The sequence below is a fragment of the Limanda limanda genome, chromosome 8 (assembly GCF_963576545.1).
Source record: "Limanda limanda chromosome 8, fLimLim1.1, whole genome shotgun sequence".
Lineage (NCBI taxonomy): Eukaryota > Metazoa > Chordata > Actinopteri > Pleuronectiformes > Pleuronectidae > Limanda > Limanda limanda.
Genome location: NC_083643.1, coordinates 11,911,720 through 11,929,547, shown reverse-complemented (window position 1 = coordinate 11,929,547; position 17,828 = coordinate 11,911,720). Strand labels below are relative to the sequence as shown.

At 42.9% G+C, this 17,828-nt stretch overlaps 1 protein-coding gene and 1 long non-coding RNA gene across 3 annotated transcripts; one reads left to right on the top strand and one right to left on the bottom strand.

The window, feature by feature from the left end:
• Positions 1-115: 115 nt before the first annotated feature.
• On the bottom strand, positions 116-7,405 carry LOC133009543 (uncharacterized). Of its 2 annotated transcripts, none has more exons than XR_009680547.1 (3): positions 7,270-7,405; positions 1,167-1,316; positions 116-458 (listed from the first exon to the last, which is right to left on the bottom strand). It is a non-coding gene; the product is annotated as an uncharacterized LOC133009543 (long non-coding RNA). The 2 variants fall into 2 exon arrangements; XR_009680546.1 differs by lacking the exon at positions 7,270-7,405 and adding an exon at positions 2,095-2,360.
• On the top strand, positions 2,463-17,723 carry plekhg7 (pleckstrin homology domain containing, family G (with RhoGef domain) member 7). Its single transcript, XM_061077065.1, has 17 exons — positions 2,463-2,527; positions 3,070-3,844; positions 5,039-5,061; positions 7,292-7,410; positions 8,367-8,407; positions 8,702-8,803; positions 9,316-9,465; positions 9,696-9,791; positions 9,995-10,093; positions 11,090-11,203; positions 12,003-12,177; positions 15,381-15,496; positions 15,653-15,740; positions 16,249-16,328; positions 16,434-16,587; positions 16,774-16,871; positions 17,456-17,723. The coding sequence occupies exons 2-17, from the start codon at positions 3,215-3,217 to the stop codon at positions 17,564-17,566; spliced, it is 2,196 nt and encodes a 731-aa protein (XP_060933048.1). The 5' UTR covers positions 2,463-2,527; positions 3,070-3,214; the 3' UTR covers positions 17,567-17,723.
• The last annotated feature ends 105 nt before the right edge of the window (positions 17,724-17,828 follow it).

The following is a 17,828-nucleotide window of genomic DNA, read 5'->3' as shown; positions in this document are numbered from 1 at the left end:
TCTGAACACCTGCTGCTTCAGGAAATATTTGGGAAATCCATTAAAAGTAAAAGCACAGGCCAGGAGAACACTAGATGGCGATGCAACTGCACTAATCATAAATCACACATTAAAAGTCTCTTGACATGTTTTCAAAATTGTTTCTTTTATTTTCTTCGAAAAAAATGTAGGGTTGTGCAAACATTTGGCAGGAAATCAAACAATGACACATGGTCGGAGCGGGTGTGTTTCTCAGGCCTCCACACTGATACAGGAGCTGGACTGACACACAAAAACACACACAAAATCATAAACGTCTCTTTTTCCTCTTCATACAAAAGCCGAACATTGTCATATACGATGTCATTTCTCTGTTTTAAAGTCTTCTGTTTTGACATGTATTCTCGAATCTTGTTTTTTCTGCTTTGTTCATTTGTTTCCTTTCAGACCAAAATCGTCAGGCTTGAAATATACAACCCCTAGAGGTGGAAAGAAACAAAAATATCTTTATTCAATACTTTGGCAGAAAATAGTTTGAATTTGTCTAAAGATACAGTCTGATCCTCATTTGAATAGACAAATGCTATCTATTTCATTTAATAATACACATTATTGTACTGTTATTTTTAGGTACATAATATTTTATAGACCATTTATGTGAAGTAGTTTAACGTAGCTCCACCTTCGCCTGCTGAAACATTATAATGTTGCATAAACTTGGATGCATCAGTATTAATGAAGGATTAAAGTAACGCACTAAAATCAGTCACAGGGAATAGAATGAGTATTTTTGAATGAAGGATTTTACCATTAAAGAAATTGAAAACCTATTACATCGTTGGAATAGTGCTTGTACCGAAGTAAAGTATCTTTGACCAGCAGTAGATGATCTGAATGAGTTGCAGTGACAGGGAAACAGTGGCCGAGGCTCGTGTGGGATATTTTAATGTACTACCCACATGCATACACCAGAGGTCGCTAGTTCTCTGCTGCAAATGTCACACAGACAATCCCGTTATCTCAACTATATCACCCTCTAGTGTTCATCTTAGTGAAGTGACAGGTAACTCAGCTGTTGTTGTCTGTGTGGTATATACAAACAAGTGGGCCATGAAAGGTTAGCTCTTACAAAGACTGGTTCTTCAGGCCATACACACAGTCTGCAGGTGAGACAGATTATCACTGACCTTTTTATGCTGTAACGTCACCAAATTATAATGAAATGTTTGTATGCCAACATGGTCCTTATGTTTACATGCAAACTAAGGCACGTCGTCTGGGAAGTCAACACGGTTACAGGCTGAACCAGTGTGATCCTCATTGTGATACAAAGAAATCTGTGACAGAAAATAAGAAGTTAAATAACACTTTACATTCAGGTCAGTTAAAAATGGCGTCTGTGGCAAAACCTTATTCAAGAACAGTATTACCCATAGATACTGCATATTATAAATACAGTGTAATTTTTACCTTATGAAAGAAATACACGTTACCTCCTGACATACACATTAAAGACAATACAGAAGTGAAAAGTTACAAAGTACATTTGTTCAACTCAAGTACATGTGTAAGGTACTTGTACACCACTTGATTTGAGTATTTCTCCACAGGGAATTTATTATCCTAAAAAGAAGTACTTTTTTTAACTTGGCCAACTAAACTGCAGTTTTCTACCAACTGTTGAGTGGTAATAAATTACAAAGAAAAATTTAATATTTAATTCCAATCCATAAAAAGAAAACTCTGTCTTTTAAGATAAACTAGATAGCTGAAAGTTAAAGTTAAAAAAAAAACGTGAAACTATGTTTTAACTTGTTGTCCATGATGCTGATCAGATATTTAGGTCTAAATACACATTGTTATGATTTGGTTTCAAATGGAGACACATTTTGAGCATCTGCAGCGATTGTGAAGTCAATGCAGTTACACAACTTCATTCATAGATTTCACATTTATTAATAGACCATATTCATATATTCTATTTATAATCGTCAGGGAGGGTTGTGTTTCGTTTTCTTCTGCTATGACAGCACTGTGCGTGTGTGAGAGAGAGAGAGAGAGAGAGAGAGAGAGAGAGACATTGATGTTCCATGTAGTCAGTCTGAACAGTCGCACCTTTCCTCCTCCTCCTCCTCCAGCAGTGTGATCGGCTCCCCTCCCTCCTCCTCCTCTTCCTCCTCCTCTCCCTCCACTCGGACCTGATCCGTCGCCACCAGAAGCAGGAGCCTCTCTCTCTCTCTCTGTTTCTCTCTGTTTCTCTCTCTCTCTGTTTCTCACACAACCAAAGAAGAAAAAAGACGAAGACTCTCCTCTGCTTCTGGATCAGCGAGCTTCTTTATACAGAGAGAGTGTGTGTGTGTGTGAGTGAGTCCGTGTGTGAGTGTGTGTCTCTCTCTCTCTCTCTCTCTCTCTCTCTCTCTCTCTCTCTCTCTCTCTCTCTCTCTCTCTCTCTCTCTCTCTCTCTCTCTCTCTCTCTCTCTCTCCTCCCTCTCTCCCTCCCTCCCTCTCCACTCCTCCACCAGTCGGTCAGGTCTTCGCTCCGGTGGATGTAAGTAAACCAGACTTTCTCACGTTAAAATGTAGTTAGAGACCACGTGGTGTTTGTTTTCACGCTGAGTGTTTTTATTCTTTTACACCTTTCTTACCTCGTGGACGTGATTAAACAATGACAATAATCCTACATGGTGGGCAAACAGGAGTAAAGACATATTATAGCAGATCTGTTGTGAGTTCAGTGTGCAGTAGACTCTATGAGGAAGGAGGACATACACACCAGATACAAGTCTGGGACATAGGAGCTGTAGTCAGGTGCATTGTCTCCTTTCCCTCTTTGTGTGTCCTAGATTTACACTGTGGAGCACATTTCATACATTTGACTGTTCACTGTAATATTTGCGCCGTAGCATCAGGACCAGGTCTAATCTATCTTCACAGACACATGAATTATTGCACCTTATTGTTGTTTAAAGCTCTAAGAGTTCTGCACACCCCTGATCAAATCCCCTCTCAGAAGATTAGGAGCTAAGTCTGTGCCCGGTCTGCTCTATTTTGCGTGTGTATTGACGCATTTTCCTGCTCTTTTTCTCCCAGAGGCTTGAGAAGTGCACGGTGTGAAGCGTGTTGGAATGCGACAGGATTATCATCTGACCTTAACCCAGAGGAGGCGAAACCAGAGCAGACCGTCAGATCCCACGTTTTCTGATCCCTGCTGCACTACCATGCCTGTGAGGCTACAATGTCTACGCTGAAGCACGTTATCCTTCAGGGCAAAGACGAGGACGTGGAGAAGACGCTGGACTGGAGTTACATCGATTGGTCCGAGAATGAAGATGTGGGCCCAGGTGTGGCAAACGCACAGACTCAAACGGACTGTGGGTCCTTCGAGCACAAGGAGAGCCAGACCAGCAACCCGGTCATCATGCACATAGACCTCACACGGACACACTCCAGGCTCAGACATTCCTCCCTGGTGGACACTGACAGTTTGGTGGCACCTTTGTTCCAGTTTGACCGGCAGGCCCCAGCACGCATCTCCACCTCTCCCACCTTGAGGAGGATGAGGAGCACCCGGCGTCCTCTGATGGACTCTCGGGACCCTGTGAGGATGGGGAGCACGGAGGAGGAGCCGCTCTCTGCCAGCACGCTATCCCGACTCCACAGAGCCAAATCTCCTCTGGCGGCAGGGACGCTCTCTGATGGCGACCTCTCTCACGATCACAAGCCCGTCTCATCCTCAGGCCGACAGAGAACCAGATCACATAGATCAAAGACGTTTGACAATGGTAGCGCCTCCTTGAGACAGCAATGTCACAGTGCTCTTCCTACTCTTGAGAAAGCCTTTGGATTTCCAGATGGGGAGGAACAGGTGAGCTTATACTTGCAGGGTAAATTGTTATTTTATTTGAGGCAAACCCGCAGAATAAAGAAGACCATTGTCCAGCATAAACCATTTGTTTCCCCTAATCGCCACACAAACATCAAGGAAGACCACAAGTCATGTGGATTTTTTATCCCAAAGCCTGCAAATGAAATAGTTACACATTCCTTCCTTGGAGAGAAACCCTTCTCTCCGCCTCATTCCGCGTTGCCTCCTGCGGTGGTCACTCACAATGCGAGCTTTTGACAGCAAATGAATCAGCAGTTACATGCACTGACAGCTCTGGCCAAGCCCACTGCCCCGGAGAGCCCTGGGAAGTGCTCTCCTCGGGCCCCCATTCACCGCAGTCAGCAGTCACCCAATAATGGAGGGGTCAGTGAGCGATGGGGAAAGATAATGGAGAGATCTATTCATCAACTGGCGGTATTCAAGCGCGCACATTCTCAATAGAGTGCCGACATTCTCCTCAGATATCAGAGGCTTTTGAATCGGAGCGGCCACTTAAAACACTGATTGAGATTTGAATGTGTTTGAAAGTGATACAGTGGCGTTGGTAGGGGGTCCCCGCGGCCCCCTGGTCAATGCTGAGGGTACAGTGAGACACACAGTGGAATTAAAGGTTCAGTGTGTAAGATTTAGGTGAAAGGGATCTATTGGCAGAAATTAAATATAAGATAAACCTAGTTAAGTTTTCACTCGTGGGTTTCATCCAAATTGTACGAATGGTTGTTTTCTTTATCCTAGAGTTGGCCCTTTATATTTAAATACTTTATATTAAGATCAGAAGCGGGTCCTCTCTATGGAGGCCGCCATGTTTTTTTACAGTAGCCCAGACTGGACAATCGAAACACCTTTTGAGCTTTAATGACAACTGAAGGCCACCACAGGGTCTCTTTCATGTTTGGGAGGGGAGGGTGGGCTGAGGGGTATTTAGCTGCAAAATGCAACTTCACCAGTAGATGTCACTAAATTCTACACATTGAACCTTTAAAGCTTTTTAAAACTGTTTCACCCTTTTCAAGGATAGAAGTAGAGGATTAAATTGTACTAGAGTTATACTACAAGTCAGTGAATCATCTCTGTGTGTTTCCAGTGAACAGTGATGTATTGGTGTGTAATGTGGGCACAGTGTAAAGTTTTACACTGGCTGATGCTGAGTTTTTTTTGTTTTTTTTTTCGCAGGAGAAAGACCACTGCTGTTCTCGGTAGGTGCACCTTGGACTGATTTGCATGTTGCCTGTGTCGCCCGGTCTGCGCAGCCGCAAACTTCTCTATCGGGCTTGTGAGAACATGTTTGCATAGCATGAACCTAGTAAATATTTCCTGTAACCTGCTATAACCAGCTATTCCGCTGTCTGCGTTTTTGTTTTTTATGGAAGTATGCAAAATACTTTAAATGAGGCAGAAACGAAAGCTGTAACATGTCACGACATGGCATCAGGAGCGGCCTGCGACCCGGGAGGACGGGAACTTTTTGGTTTGAGGAGCCCCATTGTGCATTCATTGTCATTCATGCCTTTGTTAATGGAGCATAAACTTGGTGGGTTAAGTTTTGAGAGTCCCATGGTTATGGACGGACTAGACAGGCTCTCATTAAGGCTGTTTTCTCTCACTGCCACCCACACCCCTCCTAATGGGCTGCCTGGGCTCTTCACCTCACTGGATAATTAGGCAGCTATTGTCCCAGTAATTACACACTGGCACTGCGCCTCTTACAGTGGCCGGGCCTTGTGAGCCATTGGTTGGGACAGTTTTGTTGTGGGGCATCATTATTTCTCGTCTTGGGCGGGAACAAAAGCGCCCATTTTCCCAAGTGCCCTGCGTGGCAGAGAGGCGGACACAGAGGAGGCTCTCTCTCCGAGCCGCCACAAAGCAACAGGATGTCATTGTGAGGATGCTGCGGAGTGGACTGCAAGGAGGCACTGACCTGGTTTAGAGGAGTGCCTCCCTCACTGTCCCATCAGCTGCGCATTCTCTACAGCGCCCAGGTGCTGTTGACTGTTTACTGTGACACTGACTCGTGGTTGTATCAGTTTACCAGGAGGGAACCCGGCCTCCGTCAGGGAGCTCGGTGAACAGTCGGTTCCTCTACAGCTCAACAAAAGCTCCCCGGAGGAAAGTCCCGGTTCCTCCTGTTCAGCTGCAGACCAAGTTTCCTCCTGGCCCCTGCAGCCATGGGGCCTCACATGTGTTTGTCTCCCCTGCTGCTTGTGCAACCGTGCAGCAGAAATGTGCAGCTACTGTACCAGGAGAGGGGCGGACATGAGAGGAAGAGGAGAGAGTGACCTTTCAGTCCAGCACGGCCGATTTTTACATATAATAGCAGACAGTGACTCAGCAGAGCCAGCGTTGTTCCTCCTGCTTGTACTTCTGCTCCAGTTTGTTGAATCACCATCATAAACACATTAACTGTAAAGTCAGACTTCCTTTATGACCCGACCTTTATCAAGCAGAAAGTGTTCTCTGGAAACGAGGATGTATTTACAATGCACCACCTGATTTTTATAACAAAGATCTAGTTGGGTTTCCTGTCATCGTTTCTTTTTGTTTCTCGTCCTCTTATCTCTAAACTCTTCTTTTTAAAAGCCAATCCCCTGAAAACTTTAGACGTGACATTGCAGCCTGACTGCACAGGTCACTGACAAGCTGTCGATCAATGTCAACGAGCTGAAAGTGAACCTAACTTTTGGCAAAACCAGCTCGTCCGGTTGCTAGGCGCCCTTTTTCTGCCGACTGATGCAACGTGAAACTACTGCAAATTTTTGACCGAGATTCTTAACCACACAGTCGCAGATTAAGTGTTACTACATGTGTTAAAACCTTTCTCTCGTATCAAATCGTTCATTCAGGGGATCGGTCTGCACTCTACGTCTCAGCCACAGCTTCGTCACATGATTGAATTCTATTTATTAAGGCTCCTTGATTTGTGATTGCAAAATTTCTTTCAGCTTTAATCCCTGAAGTGAAATTGTAAGAGATTAAGTCAGAGCACTTGTGAAAAGTGGCTGTTTGAGTTTTGCCTGAGGCTAAAGGGCAGGCCGGACAAAACTATGAAAGGGAAACTGAGAGGATTATAACTGGTTCACACTGACAGTCGCCTTCTACACAAACAGGGTGATCCAATAATCAGCAGCTATCCCCCCCCATAAATCAGACACACAACACTTATCCTCTATGATTTCCCCGACTCATGTTAATCACCAATTTGCTGCACATAGCAGATGGTATGTCAGTGGTATTTCAACCACGTAAAACGACAAAAGGAATTCTGTTATTTCCTTTGGGCTCGCATTAAGTCTGTGCTCTTCGTGCTGGATTACACGGACAATAGAAGAATAACGCTGCTTGTTACAGTGACTCTCGGACGCTGTTTGTAAAATGTTCAGTTTTCACGTCGGCACGAAGACGCTCACCTGTCGGCTTCTGTTCCCTCAGGCTCCAGGAAAGGAGACGGAGTTCTGTGGTGGTCAGTTTGCCCGGATTGGATGTTTCCCCCGGAGATCTTTTTGTATCCAATGGAGCAGCTGGAAGATTAAGTAGTATAAACTTTTCTGGTAAAATTATATTTTATTTTACATATATACATATTGTGTTGTTCTCATACTGTGAATTTCACCCTTTCAGCTCGAGCAGTAAACCTGTGTTTCTAAATGAGGCTTCCCAGATTAACTGAAATGAACATATCTTGTTATATTTCAACACATCAACACTTCCTAGAAGCAAACTTTGCATTATGTGGAAAGAGGCTTTAGAGAGCTCACTGATTATATTTATATTTAATCTGTTAAAGCCTGTAGTTAATCAGTTACATCAAATCCCTCGCAGAAATCCTACCCTATAATTAACTTTTATCATTCACAGTTTAAGAATAGAAAAAGATATTCTTGGCAAACCCAAATTCTGCATGTGAATGATCCAGCATAAGCCTGACAGTCCCCTTATTTTTCCACATTTAAAGTCACTAGATCCAGATTTTGGGGATCTGCACATCAAAATCACAAAATCATATTTTCATCAGGATCCATGAATTCATCTCTGTGAAGTAATAATAAACCCCAGATTCGCACCAAAATTAGTTCTCCACCCCTCCACAGCATTTCATGACAATCAGTTGAGTAGTTTTCGGTTCATCCTGCAAACCGAGAACATCCCACATCAAACATTTATTCAGGGACCACAAATTAATAAGAGAGTCAGATAAATGGAATCAGCTCCAGCCTGGGGATGACAGATTTTAGCCGTGTCCAGTTTTTAATTTGTCTTAATAGGCGAAATAATTTACATTATCACTGTTTCTGTTTGTGGTGTCGAACCACAGATCATGTCCCAAAGGCACATCGGCAACACATTACACTATTTGTTCTCAGTTCTGTGTTTATTCAGCCGTAATTACTGTTTCCTCACAGTTTTTTATCCTAACACGCTGATGTGGTTGTTTGATTCTAATCCCATTTGCTAGACATGTTTGACCTTTTATTAATAACCGGCATTTCATGTTTGACTTTCACAGATACAAAGAAGTCGAAGTGGCCGTTCTCGAGGCGTAGCACGGTGCGTGTGTTGTTTGTCTGCCGCTGGTTGTTGTGAGTCTGCCTGTGAGAAGCTTGTGGTCTGAACCGATTGTTTTTCTCAGTGAGCGATTGGTTTCGGACATTGTTCTCTGACCCACTTCTCCAAGCAGATTAATGTGGTTCCTCTTAGTCCCTTCTGGCCCTTTTGTAACACTGGAATTGCAGAACTTTAGCCAAATCTGTTTGTTTAGATCTAGAGAAAATACAACACCTTTATGTGGTATTTTCAATATGTTCCTTGTGTCATTGTTTTTCCTTGTGCTTCCCATTTCAGACTAAAGGGAAGTCGCAGACAGGCACGGTGTCAGACATCGAGAATTATCTCTCCACGGCACAGATTCAAGACTGGAGAAACCCCGAGCTTCAGAAGTATAAGGTGAGAAATGATTACTGTCATCTGTGCTGTGTTGAAAATCATCAGGTTGGTTCTGTCTGCACAGCGACTTCTAATCCAAGCCAAGTTTGAACAGATTCAGATTCCCAAACCAAATAGAGTTCAGTGTTTAACAAGTGACTCACGAGTAACAGGACTGAGGTTTGAAGCTCCGAGCGGTTTCTGCAACGTTGTGCAAAAACCTGAATTTCTAGGCAGCAACTCAACCGGTCGACTCTGAGCTCGTATGTAAACAAACTCTGACACGTGTTAAATGTGTGTCAGGCTGGTGGATGGAACTTTGCAGTGACAGACTATAAAGCCGTTATACAAATATGCTGAACGAGATGTTTGAGGAACAAGTGAAGATACAGATCCCCTTCGTGTTTGTTCATTTATTCGTCTTCTTGTTAACGCCGTGATTTGTCTTTCTGTCCGTGTGTGTGTGTGTGTCCGTGTGTGTGTGTTTGTGTGTGTGCGTGTGTGTGTGTGTGTGTGTGCATGTGTGTGTGCAGGACTTCACTGTGGTGGAGTTCCTGCGGGACCAGTCTTCCGAGGTGAACACCACCTCGTGTCCTCAGGGCTCCAAGAGAGAACAGGCCATATGGGAGCTCTTCACTAGTGAGTGTGTCTACTTCCTGGATCAGCTCATGGTGCTCAAAGAGGTGACTCTAAAAGCACACACAAACACACACAAACACACACATGCAAATAGACCCAAACCAAATGAAACCCAACACCCGCTGCTTTGTGTTTTTCGTGCTCTCACTGAATTCCTGTCACCGAGGTTTAAAGCACAGGTTTCTTTCTTTTCTTTACGGCCGTGGATTAGAAATTGGATGCAGTAGATGGTGTGAGTCCATTCTCTCTGTCTGACTTCTCTTGTTGCTTTCAGGTGTTTTCGGCTACACTCACAAACCTGCAGCTGAGGAACTCCCTGACTGACGTCGACACCTGGAGACTGTTTGCAAACCTCCAGGAGCTCTGCCTGGTGAGACTGGATCCGAATCAGAAGCACGAGCGCTGTCGTTTATTAACTTGTTCGTTCAGTGATGGCGGCGTCGTGCTGCTGCTCGGCCGTCCGCTCGCCTCCCTCTCTTTCTTTTGTGTAATGTGATTCTGTTGGAACTGAGCGAGGACAGTGTCTCATGGCTCCGCGCTGACATTTGACACTGAGTGTGTTTTCGGCTGCAGGTGAGCTTCGGTTTCCTGACCAACCTCCTCCGCGTCATAAAGGACACGTTGGAGATTACCAAGGGTGGCGGGTCCACCCTGCTGGAGCTGCTGAGCAAGGCAAGTGGGACCAACACACACACACTCTTTGATCACAGTCTACACTCACACAGTTGTACAAAAACAACAAGCAGACAAAGGAAGCATTTAACCCTGAACTCTCAAAATATTTGCTGGAGAGTTGTGCAAATATTGCAAAACTCTAAAGATTAAACCTCACACGTTAAAGTGAATAAATGATGAATAATAACAATTAGGAATATTGTTAGAATTACTATATTTCCGAATCATGCACACATTTTCATTTGGTTTGTGTTTTGTATTATTTCTACACTGACTATAGAAAGCAGGTTAAACCAGAATGACAGTTGAGTGCATACCTCCGCCAACGGTCTCTTTTGAATTCTGCAAAGAATCTGCCATATTCATTTAGACATAGTTCTGTGGAAGACGCATATAAACTGTTGCTTCTTGCTGAATGCATGTTATCTCAGCTACACTTTGGTGATAGTTACAGGTTTTCAGTCCTGTTTGTTCCTGTTCAGCAGATGAAAACGCCATACCTCCCTAAATAAAAACATATCTCAATCTAAATTTGGATCAGCACTGAATTTCACTCACTCGTAGATATCTCCTTAGTCCTGTTTTTTTTCATCAAGGTCCATAAATAATTAGGCAAAAATGTAAAAAACAAACACCCTCACATCCTCATAGATGTGCACCTGTGTTCAGGTCCAGGTCAAAATTCAATCTTTACCTTCTCTGCCCATCCTTACTCCAACTTTTGCGGCAAAGCATTCTGAAGTTCTTGTGTAATTTTGGTATAAAAACAACAAAGAAACCGAAGGGGGGGAGACTAGTTAAATGGCACAGCCTTGATTTGATAAATGTTCCGTCACTAATAAATTACAAAGAAATCTCCTCTGGAAGCTGGAAGATAATGATAAAGTATTTCTCCATCACACTGTTAAATGATTCACAGGTTTCCCCTTTAATGATCAGTTTATCAGCGGCCTGAAGGGAGAGTTCTACTGTAACACCTCTTTCTGTTGGCAGGCTTTCCAGGAGGGCATATGTCACAGTCTGCAGAAGTACTGCCTGAACTACTCCACGGCTCTGCTTTATCTGGACAGTCTGAAGCACCGAGAGGACTTTGGATCCTACGTGAAGGTACAGGAGGGCAGCTGACTGGTGTGTGTGTGTGTGAGTGGGGGGGTGGCAGGGACACCATGTACCAATTGACAACGCGATGCCAGCTGTGAGAGAGGACACTCAGACACGTTGCTGCCTTAACAGCAAACAACCAATTCAGTGTCACCAAGCCTCAGCAAAATAGGAATGTGAGCATTTTGTCCCTTGTGTAACCTCGTCTGTCGTGAGAGGCAAGGAGAACGATTACCTGCTTTACTGTATTACTGAGTCATAAAATGTGATTATCAGAAGTACTGATAATCACTGATAATCCCGTTATGCTTCAGTTAGTTATGCAGAAACAATGATGATCTCCTGCGTCTTTATTACTTTACTTAAGTCAAATGTTTGATCACTTCCTCCTCCTCTGCCCTCGGCGTCCTTACGCAGCAATATCCTCAAACAAGAGCTGGAATCAGACTTCGACTCTCCCTAATTTCTTTCTGATCAGATTCATATCAACACTCTTAAGAGGAGTTTGTGAATCATGCAGCTTCTTGCACATCAACAGCTCTTGATCAGAAACCCTAAGTAAAGTAGCTCCAGCTCCAGCTCACACCCGACTGGACCCTGTTACCTCCTGACTCCAATAAGCTTTTATTGATGTCATTATCCTTTAATACTTTAATTTTATTATGTCTTGGACTTAGATATCATTTCTCTTCACATTATTTCCGCCGCCCATCCCCCCCCTCTCTCTCCTCTGTTTCAACCAACACCGTGACGAGCTCCCTCACCCCTCTGACCGCTCTCACCCTCCCCCCTTTTCTCTCTCTAGTGGTGTGAGAGGAACGAGCAGTGCCGGCGGCTGCAGCTGCGTGACCTGTTGGTGGCGCCACTGCAGAGGCTGACTCGATACCCGCTGCTGCTGCGGAACATCGCCAAGAGGTGTGAGACGGAGGACGAGACCCGAGGCCTGCAGGCGATAGCAGAGCAGGTGGACACGTCCATATGTGAGCAGCACACACACACATCTTCACGGAGGATGGATGGATGGATGGACAGCTAGACAGAGAGATAGAGAGATAGAGAGATAGATAGATAGATGGGTAGATGGACAGATAGATAGATAGATAGATAGATAGATAGATAGATAGATAGATAGATAGATAGATAGATAGATAGATAGATAGATAGATAGATAGATAGATAGATAGATAGATAGATAGATAGATGGATGGATGGATGGATGGATGGATGGATGGCTAGATAGATAGATAGATGGATAGATGGACGGAGGGACAGATAGAGAGATAGATAGATGGATAGATGGACAGATGGACAGATGGACAGATGGACGGATGGATAGATAGATAGATAGATAGATAGATAGATAGATAGATAGATAGATAGATAGATAGATAGATAGATAGATAGATAGATAGATAGATAGATAGATAGATAGATAGATAGATAGATAGATGGATGGATGGATGGATGGATGGATGGATGGATGGATGGATGGATAGATGGATGGATGGATAGATAGATGGATAGATGGATAGATGGATAGATGGATAGATGGATAGATGGATAGATGGATAGATGGATAGATAGATAGATAGATAGATAGATAGATAGATAGATAGATAGATAGATAGATAGATAGATAGATGGATAGACAGACAGACGAAGAGATAGATAGATAGATAGATAGATAGATAGATAGATAGATAGATAGATAGATAGATAGATAGATAGATAGATAGATAGATAGATAGATAGATAGATAGATAGATAGATAGATAGATAGATAGATAGATAGATAGATAGATAGATAGATAGATAGATAGATAGATAGATAAATAGATAGATGATTAGATGGACAGATGGACAGATGGACAGATGGATAGATGGATAGATGGATAGATAGATGGATGGATAGATAGATAGATAGATAGATAGATAGATAGATAGATAGATAGATAGATAGATAGATAGATAGATAGATAGATAGATAGATAGATAGATAGATAGATGATTAGATGGACAGATGGACAGATGGACAGATGGACAGATGGACAGATGGACAGATGGATAGATGGATAGATAGATAGATGGATGGAGGGACAGATAGAGAGATAGATAGATGGATAGATGGACAGATGGATAGATGGATAGATGGATAGATGGATAGATAGATAGATAGATGGATGGATAGATAGATAGATAGATAGATAGATAGATAGATAGATAGATAGATAGATAGATAGATAGATAGATAGATAGATAGATAGATAGATAGATAGATAGATAGATAGATAGATAGATAGATAGATGATTAGATGGACAGATGGACAGATGGATAGATGGATAGATGGATGGAGGGACAGATAGATAGATAGATGGATGGAGGGACAGATAGAGATGGATAGATGGATAGACGGAGAGATAGAGAGATAGATAGATAGATAGATAGATAGATAGATAGATAGATAGATAGATAGATAGATAGATAGATAGATAGATAGACAGATGGACAGATGGACAGATGGACAGATGGACAGATGGATAGATGGATAGATAGATGGAGGGACAGATAGAGAGATAGATAGATGGATAGATGGACAGATGGACAGATGGATGGATGGATAGATAGATAGATAGATAGATAGATAGATGGACAGATGGATAGATAGATAGACAGAGAGATAGATAGATAGATAGATAGATAGATAGATAGATAGATAGATAGATAGATAGATAGATAGATAGATAGATAGATAGATAGATAGATAGATAGATAGATAGATAGATGGATTGACAGACAGACGGAGAGATAGATAGATAGATAGATGATTAGATGGACAGATGGACAGATGGATAGATAGATAGACAGAGAGATAGATAGATAGATAGATAGATAGATAGATAGATAGATAGATAGATAGATAGATAGATAGATAGATAGATAGATAGATAGATAGATAGATAGATAGATAGATAGACAGACATCATTGTGTTGCTTCTGAGTGTTCACAGTCCAACTATTGTTAAAAAGTATGTTCCACAAGGTTCTATTTTGGGACCGCTTCTTTTTTTAATTCTGACTAATTACCTTCCTCTAATATGTTCAAATTTCCATGTTCATCTTTATGCCGATGGAAGCTATTTATATTCTGACAGTCCTCCACAGTTCAATTGTTACCTGGTACACACCTGGTTTCATAGCAACACACCTTTTTGAAATCAGAAGTCCTGTAGCAGGTTTATTCTGTACATGTCACAGTCACTCACTTCTTATCCCTTGTGAAAATGTTGTTGTTTAAATTTGTGTATCTCAGTTCAGCTTATCAGTCTATTAACTGTTTTAACAATCGTCTTTTTTTTCACTCTTTTCTTTGTTAAACGACTCCTTTACAACCTGAGCATTTCAGCTCTGCCCTATCAGCAGAATCTCAATGACAGCGTGAGTGTGCATTGTTGCGTCGCTGGTTGTGTAACTCACCACCACCACTTAGATATTTGTCAGCTGCTGATGACAAACAAGTGTTCCAGGTGTCAGGTGTCTCAGCGGAGTGCCTCGGCTCAGTGGTGGGACTCACATGTGCCGGTTGTTTGTCGGCATATTACGATGCAGGAATGATGTTAAGCACATGTGAGGCCGTTTATCTCCGTCAACACAAACAGAGCCGCTCGTGTGTTTTAGAGCAAACAGGCCTCACGAAGCCTTGAACCTCTGCCGGCGGCCCTGACGGTTCACTCACCACACCGCTGCCTGCACACCCGCTGTGGCTGTTTATTCTTTAACTAGAGGGACAGGCTGTGGGAAATTGTATTGAACAAATAAATAACCCAGATGAAACCGACCAGCGCGGCCTCACAAATCTTTAATCGAAGCATCACCTTTAAAAAAAGGTGCGGCGGATGTGTCGGCCAACGTCCTCTGGGTGTGGAGGGATATTTACTGTAACACCGGAGCGAGCTGTGATCTGTCATGATACCGTCACGCCTGTGTTTGGCAGGCAACCGTCACTACAGAGGCAAACACAGTGTTGTACCATGACGTGACAGAGAACAATTTAAATGTCCATCAAAATAAAAGGTGTCATTGATGTGACTAAAGTCTGTTATTATTCTTAATTACAATAAGGTATGTAATTAAGAATATTGGTTTATCATTTTATTGTTTAAGAGGCCCTTGTCTGTTTTCCAGGTGATTTAGAGGGAAAGGTGAAATGGCTGGATAACTACCAGAAGGTGAAGCAGCTGCGGGACGCCCTGGTGTGGCTGCCTGTGTGGGAGAGAGACAAGCGCTCGTTCGTCCCTGAGGTCTGTTTGTGTAACATTCGTGACTGTTTGCAGAGCAAAGATTAAAACCGACAGATCCGCGCCGACACTTCATCCTCCAATACCTCTCGCGTGCAGATAAGACGCTGAAGGCGAGACATGTTTTCTTCTTCTCTAAACGGCTGCCTTCTCTTTCAGAATCTGAAACATCTCCTGAAAACCGTCACGCTGGAGAATCTCATTTCTCACAGAAGTCTGCTGCACGAAGGGAAAGTGCTGCTCACAGGTTTGTTCAGCTGCTGTTAGTCCCACACATGTGACCTGTGACCGGTGGAGTCTAACAAGGCCACCGTGGGAATTTGTTTTGACGCAAAAGGGACGAACTGTGAATGTGTTTTCAGGCGATTCCCAAACAACAAAATTCTCCTACACAACTTAAACAACACAACCACAACACTATAACTTTAAACAAGCGAGGAAACTTACACACATACTATCAGAGAGGCTCACATGTGCAAATTTTAGTGAATTAGATATAAACTCTTTCATGGAGGTCAGTAGAAATAGAAGTGAGGCAGGAGTCACACCCTTTATAACGAGGGGTCCCCCAAAAGTGGATGTAGGGTTACAGGTCAAACGTTCCACATATTTACAATGCAGGACTATTTACACTGATTTGCTTTAGTTATAACAATACATATTACAAATGCATATTGGACCGCTGTATTATTTGCACTGTTACTCTCACTGATTTGCACAACATTTTAAACGTCTTCTGTTTGGTTTCTGTGCAGAGAACACAAAGCCCATCGATGTTTACGTCTTCCTGTTCGATGAGTTCCTGCTCATCACAAAGATAAAGAGAAACAAGAAGGTACGTGGCTCCCTGGTGCTGTTCTCACTGTCCTCTGGACTGATGACAGATGTCCAGTAGAAGTGAAACAGCTCCGTAACATCTTTGACTCGTCTTCCTGTGTAGAGGCAGATGGGTCCGGACCAGAATCCTCTGAGGCTGCCGCAGAACCTGGAGCTGGACCAGCTGCTGAAGGAGGGATGCACCTTCACCATTCTGGACCAGCCCGTCTCCCTGGACCGACTCCAGCTCAAGAACATCGATCAGCTAAATGCATCAAGTAATTAGAGCACACACAGAGAGAACTCATATTTATAGTGACAAATTCAACTCTTTGCTCCTTCGTAATGTCAGGTCAGAGAGTTCATATGTTTGATTTGAGCCGAACTCAATGATGCTCTGTTCACAGCCAGGAGGGTTCATTGATGTTATTTGATGTTCTGGTTCTTCTGTGTTTTCCTTGCAGCATCGGGGCTGCCTCACTCCTTCATCATCATGCACCAGAACCGCTACCAGCAGTGCATCGGGGCGTTCCTCCTGCAGGCGGCGTCCGAATCTGCCAAGGTAGATCAGTCCAGTGAGAAGCGTGTGAGGCCGACAGCTGGCAGAGCAGCGCATGCATTATGTTCTCTCTGATATCATTATGTCGCACAATGTGTTAATTACACAAAAACATGTGTGCTATGTGATCACATCTACACAGAACCACACAACAATCCAGGAATTGTTTTTCACAGACTTTAACATTTTCCTTGATTCTTTTTGAGAAAATAATTCATGGATCTCAATGGAGGAAATAAGTCTGACATGTTTAAGGGACTGACATTTATTAGAGTGTGTAATTTGATGCAGATTCAAAATCATGATCTAGTGAATTAAAAGTTGATTTCATAATGGGAGTCTACTGAGTGACATTCAAGTTTAAAATGTTAAAATCTCTACATGGATTTTATCATTATGGATATTCCAGTATTATCTCCATACATTTATACATATGCACATATTTTCAGTAAATAGTCACTGGATTGTTAATTAAATTTAATGAATAAAGATCTACAAAATAAAGTAAAATATTCAGTATAATCTGAACAATCCATCCAAACTGCTGCAACTAACTGTCGATCATGTCAACTTCGTGTGTTTACCAGAAAGTGTGGATGTCAAAGATAGAGGGCGCTGTGATGGCGCTGCTGAAGCTGGACTCTCAGCAGCCGCGAGTGAAGAGCGCCTCCCTGTGGCTGGAGTCTTCTCAGATCTGACCCACTGAAGCCTCTCCACTGTCAACTGTGCACTTCACTGACCCCTGGACTCTTGTAAATGACTGTAGTTGCACTAGGATCCTTTTGTACTAAACCTAACGTTGGCCTTTAAAGGCGGCAGCTGCTGCAGTAGTGGACAATAAATACCTGAAGGTTGGGTATTGTTCTGCAGGGTGGTTCCTTTTTTTTAAGAACACGTCAGATGTCTTCAAGGAGCATTATAATTTTAGTCTTGATATGAAGCTGCTGGACAAACATATCT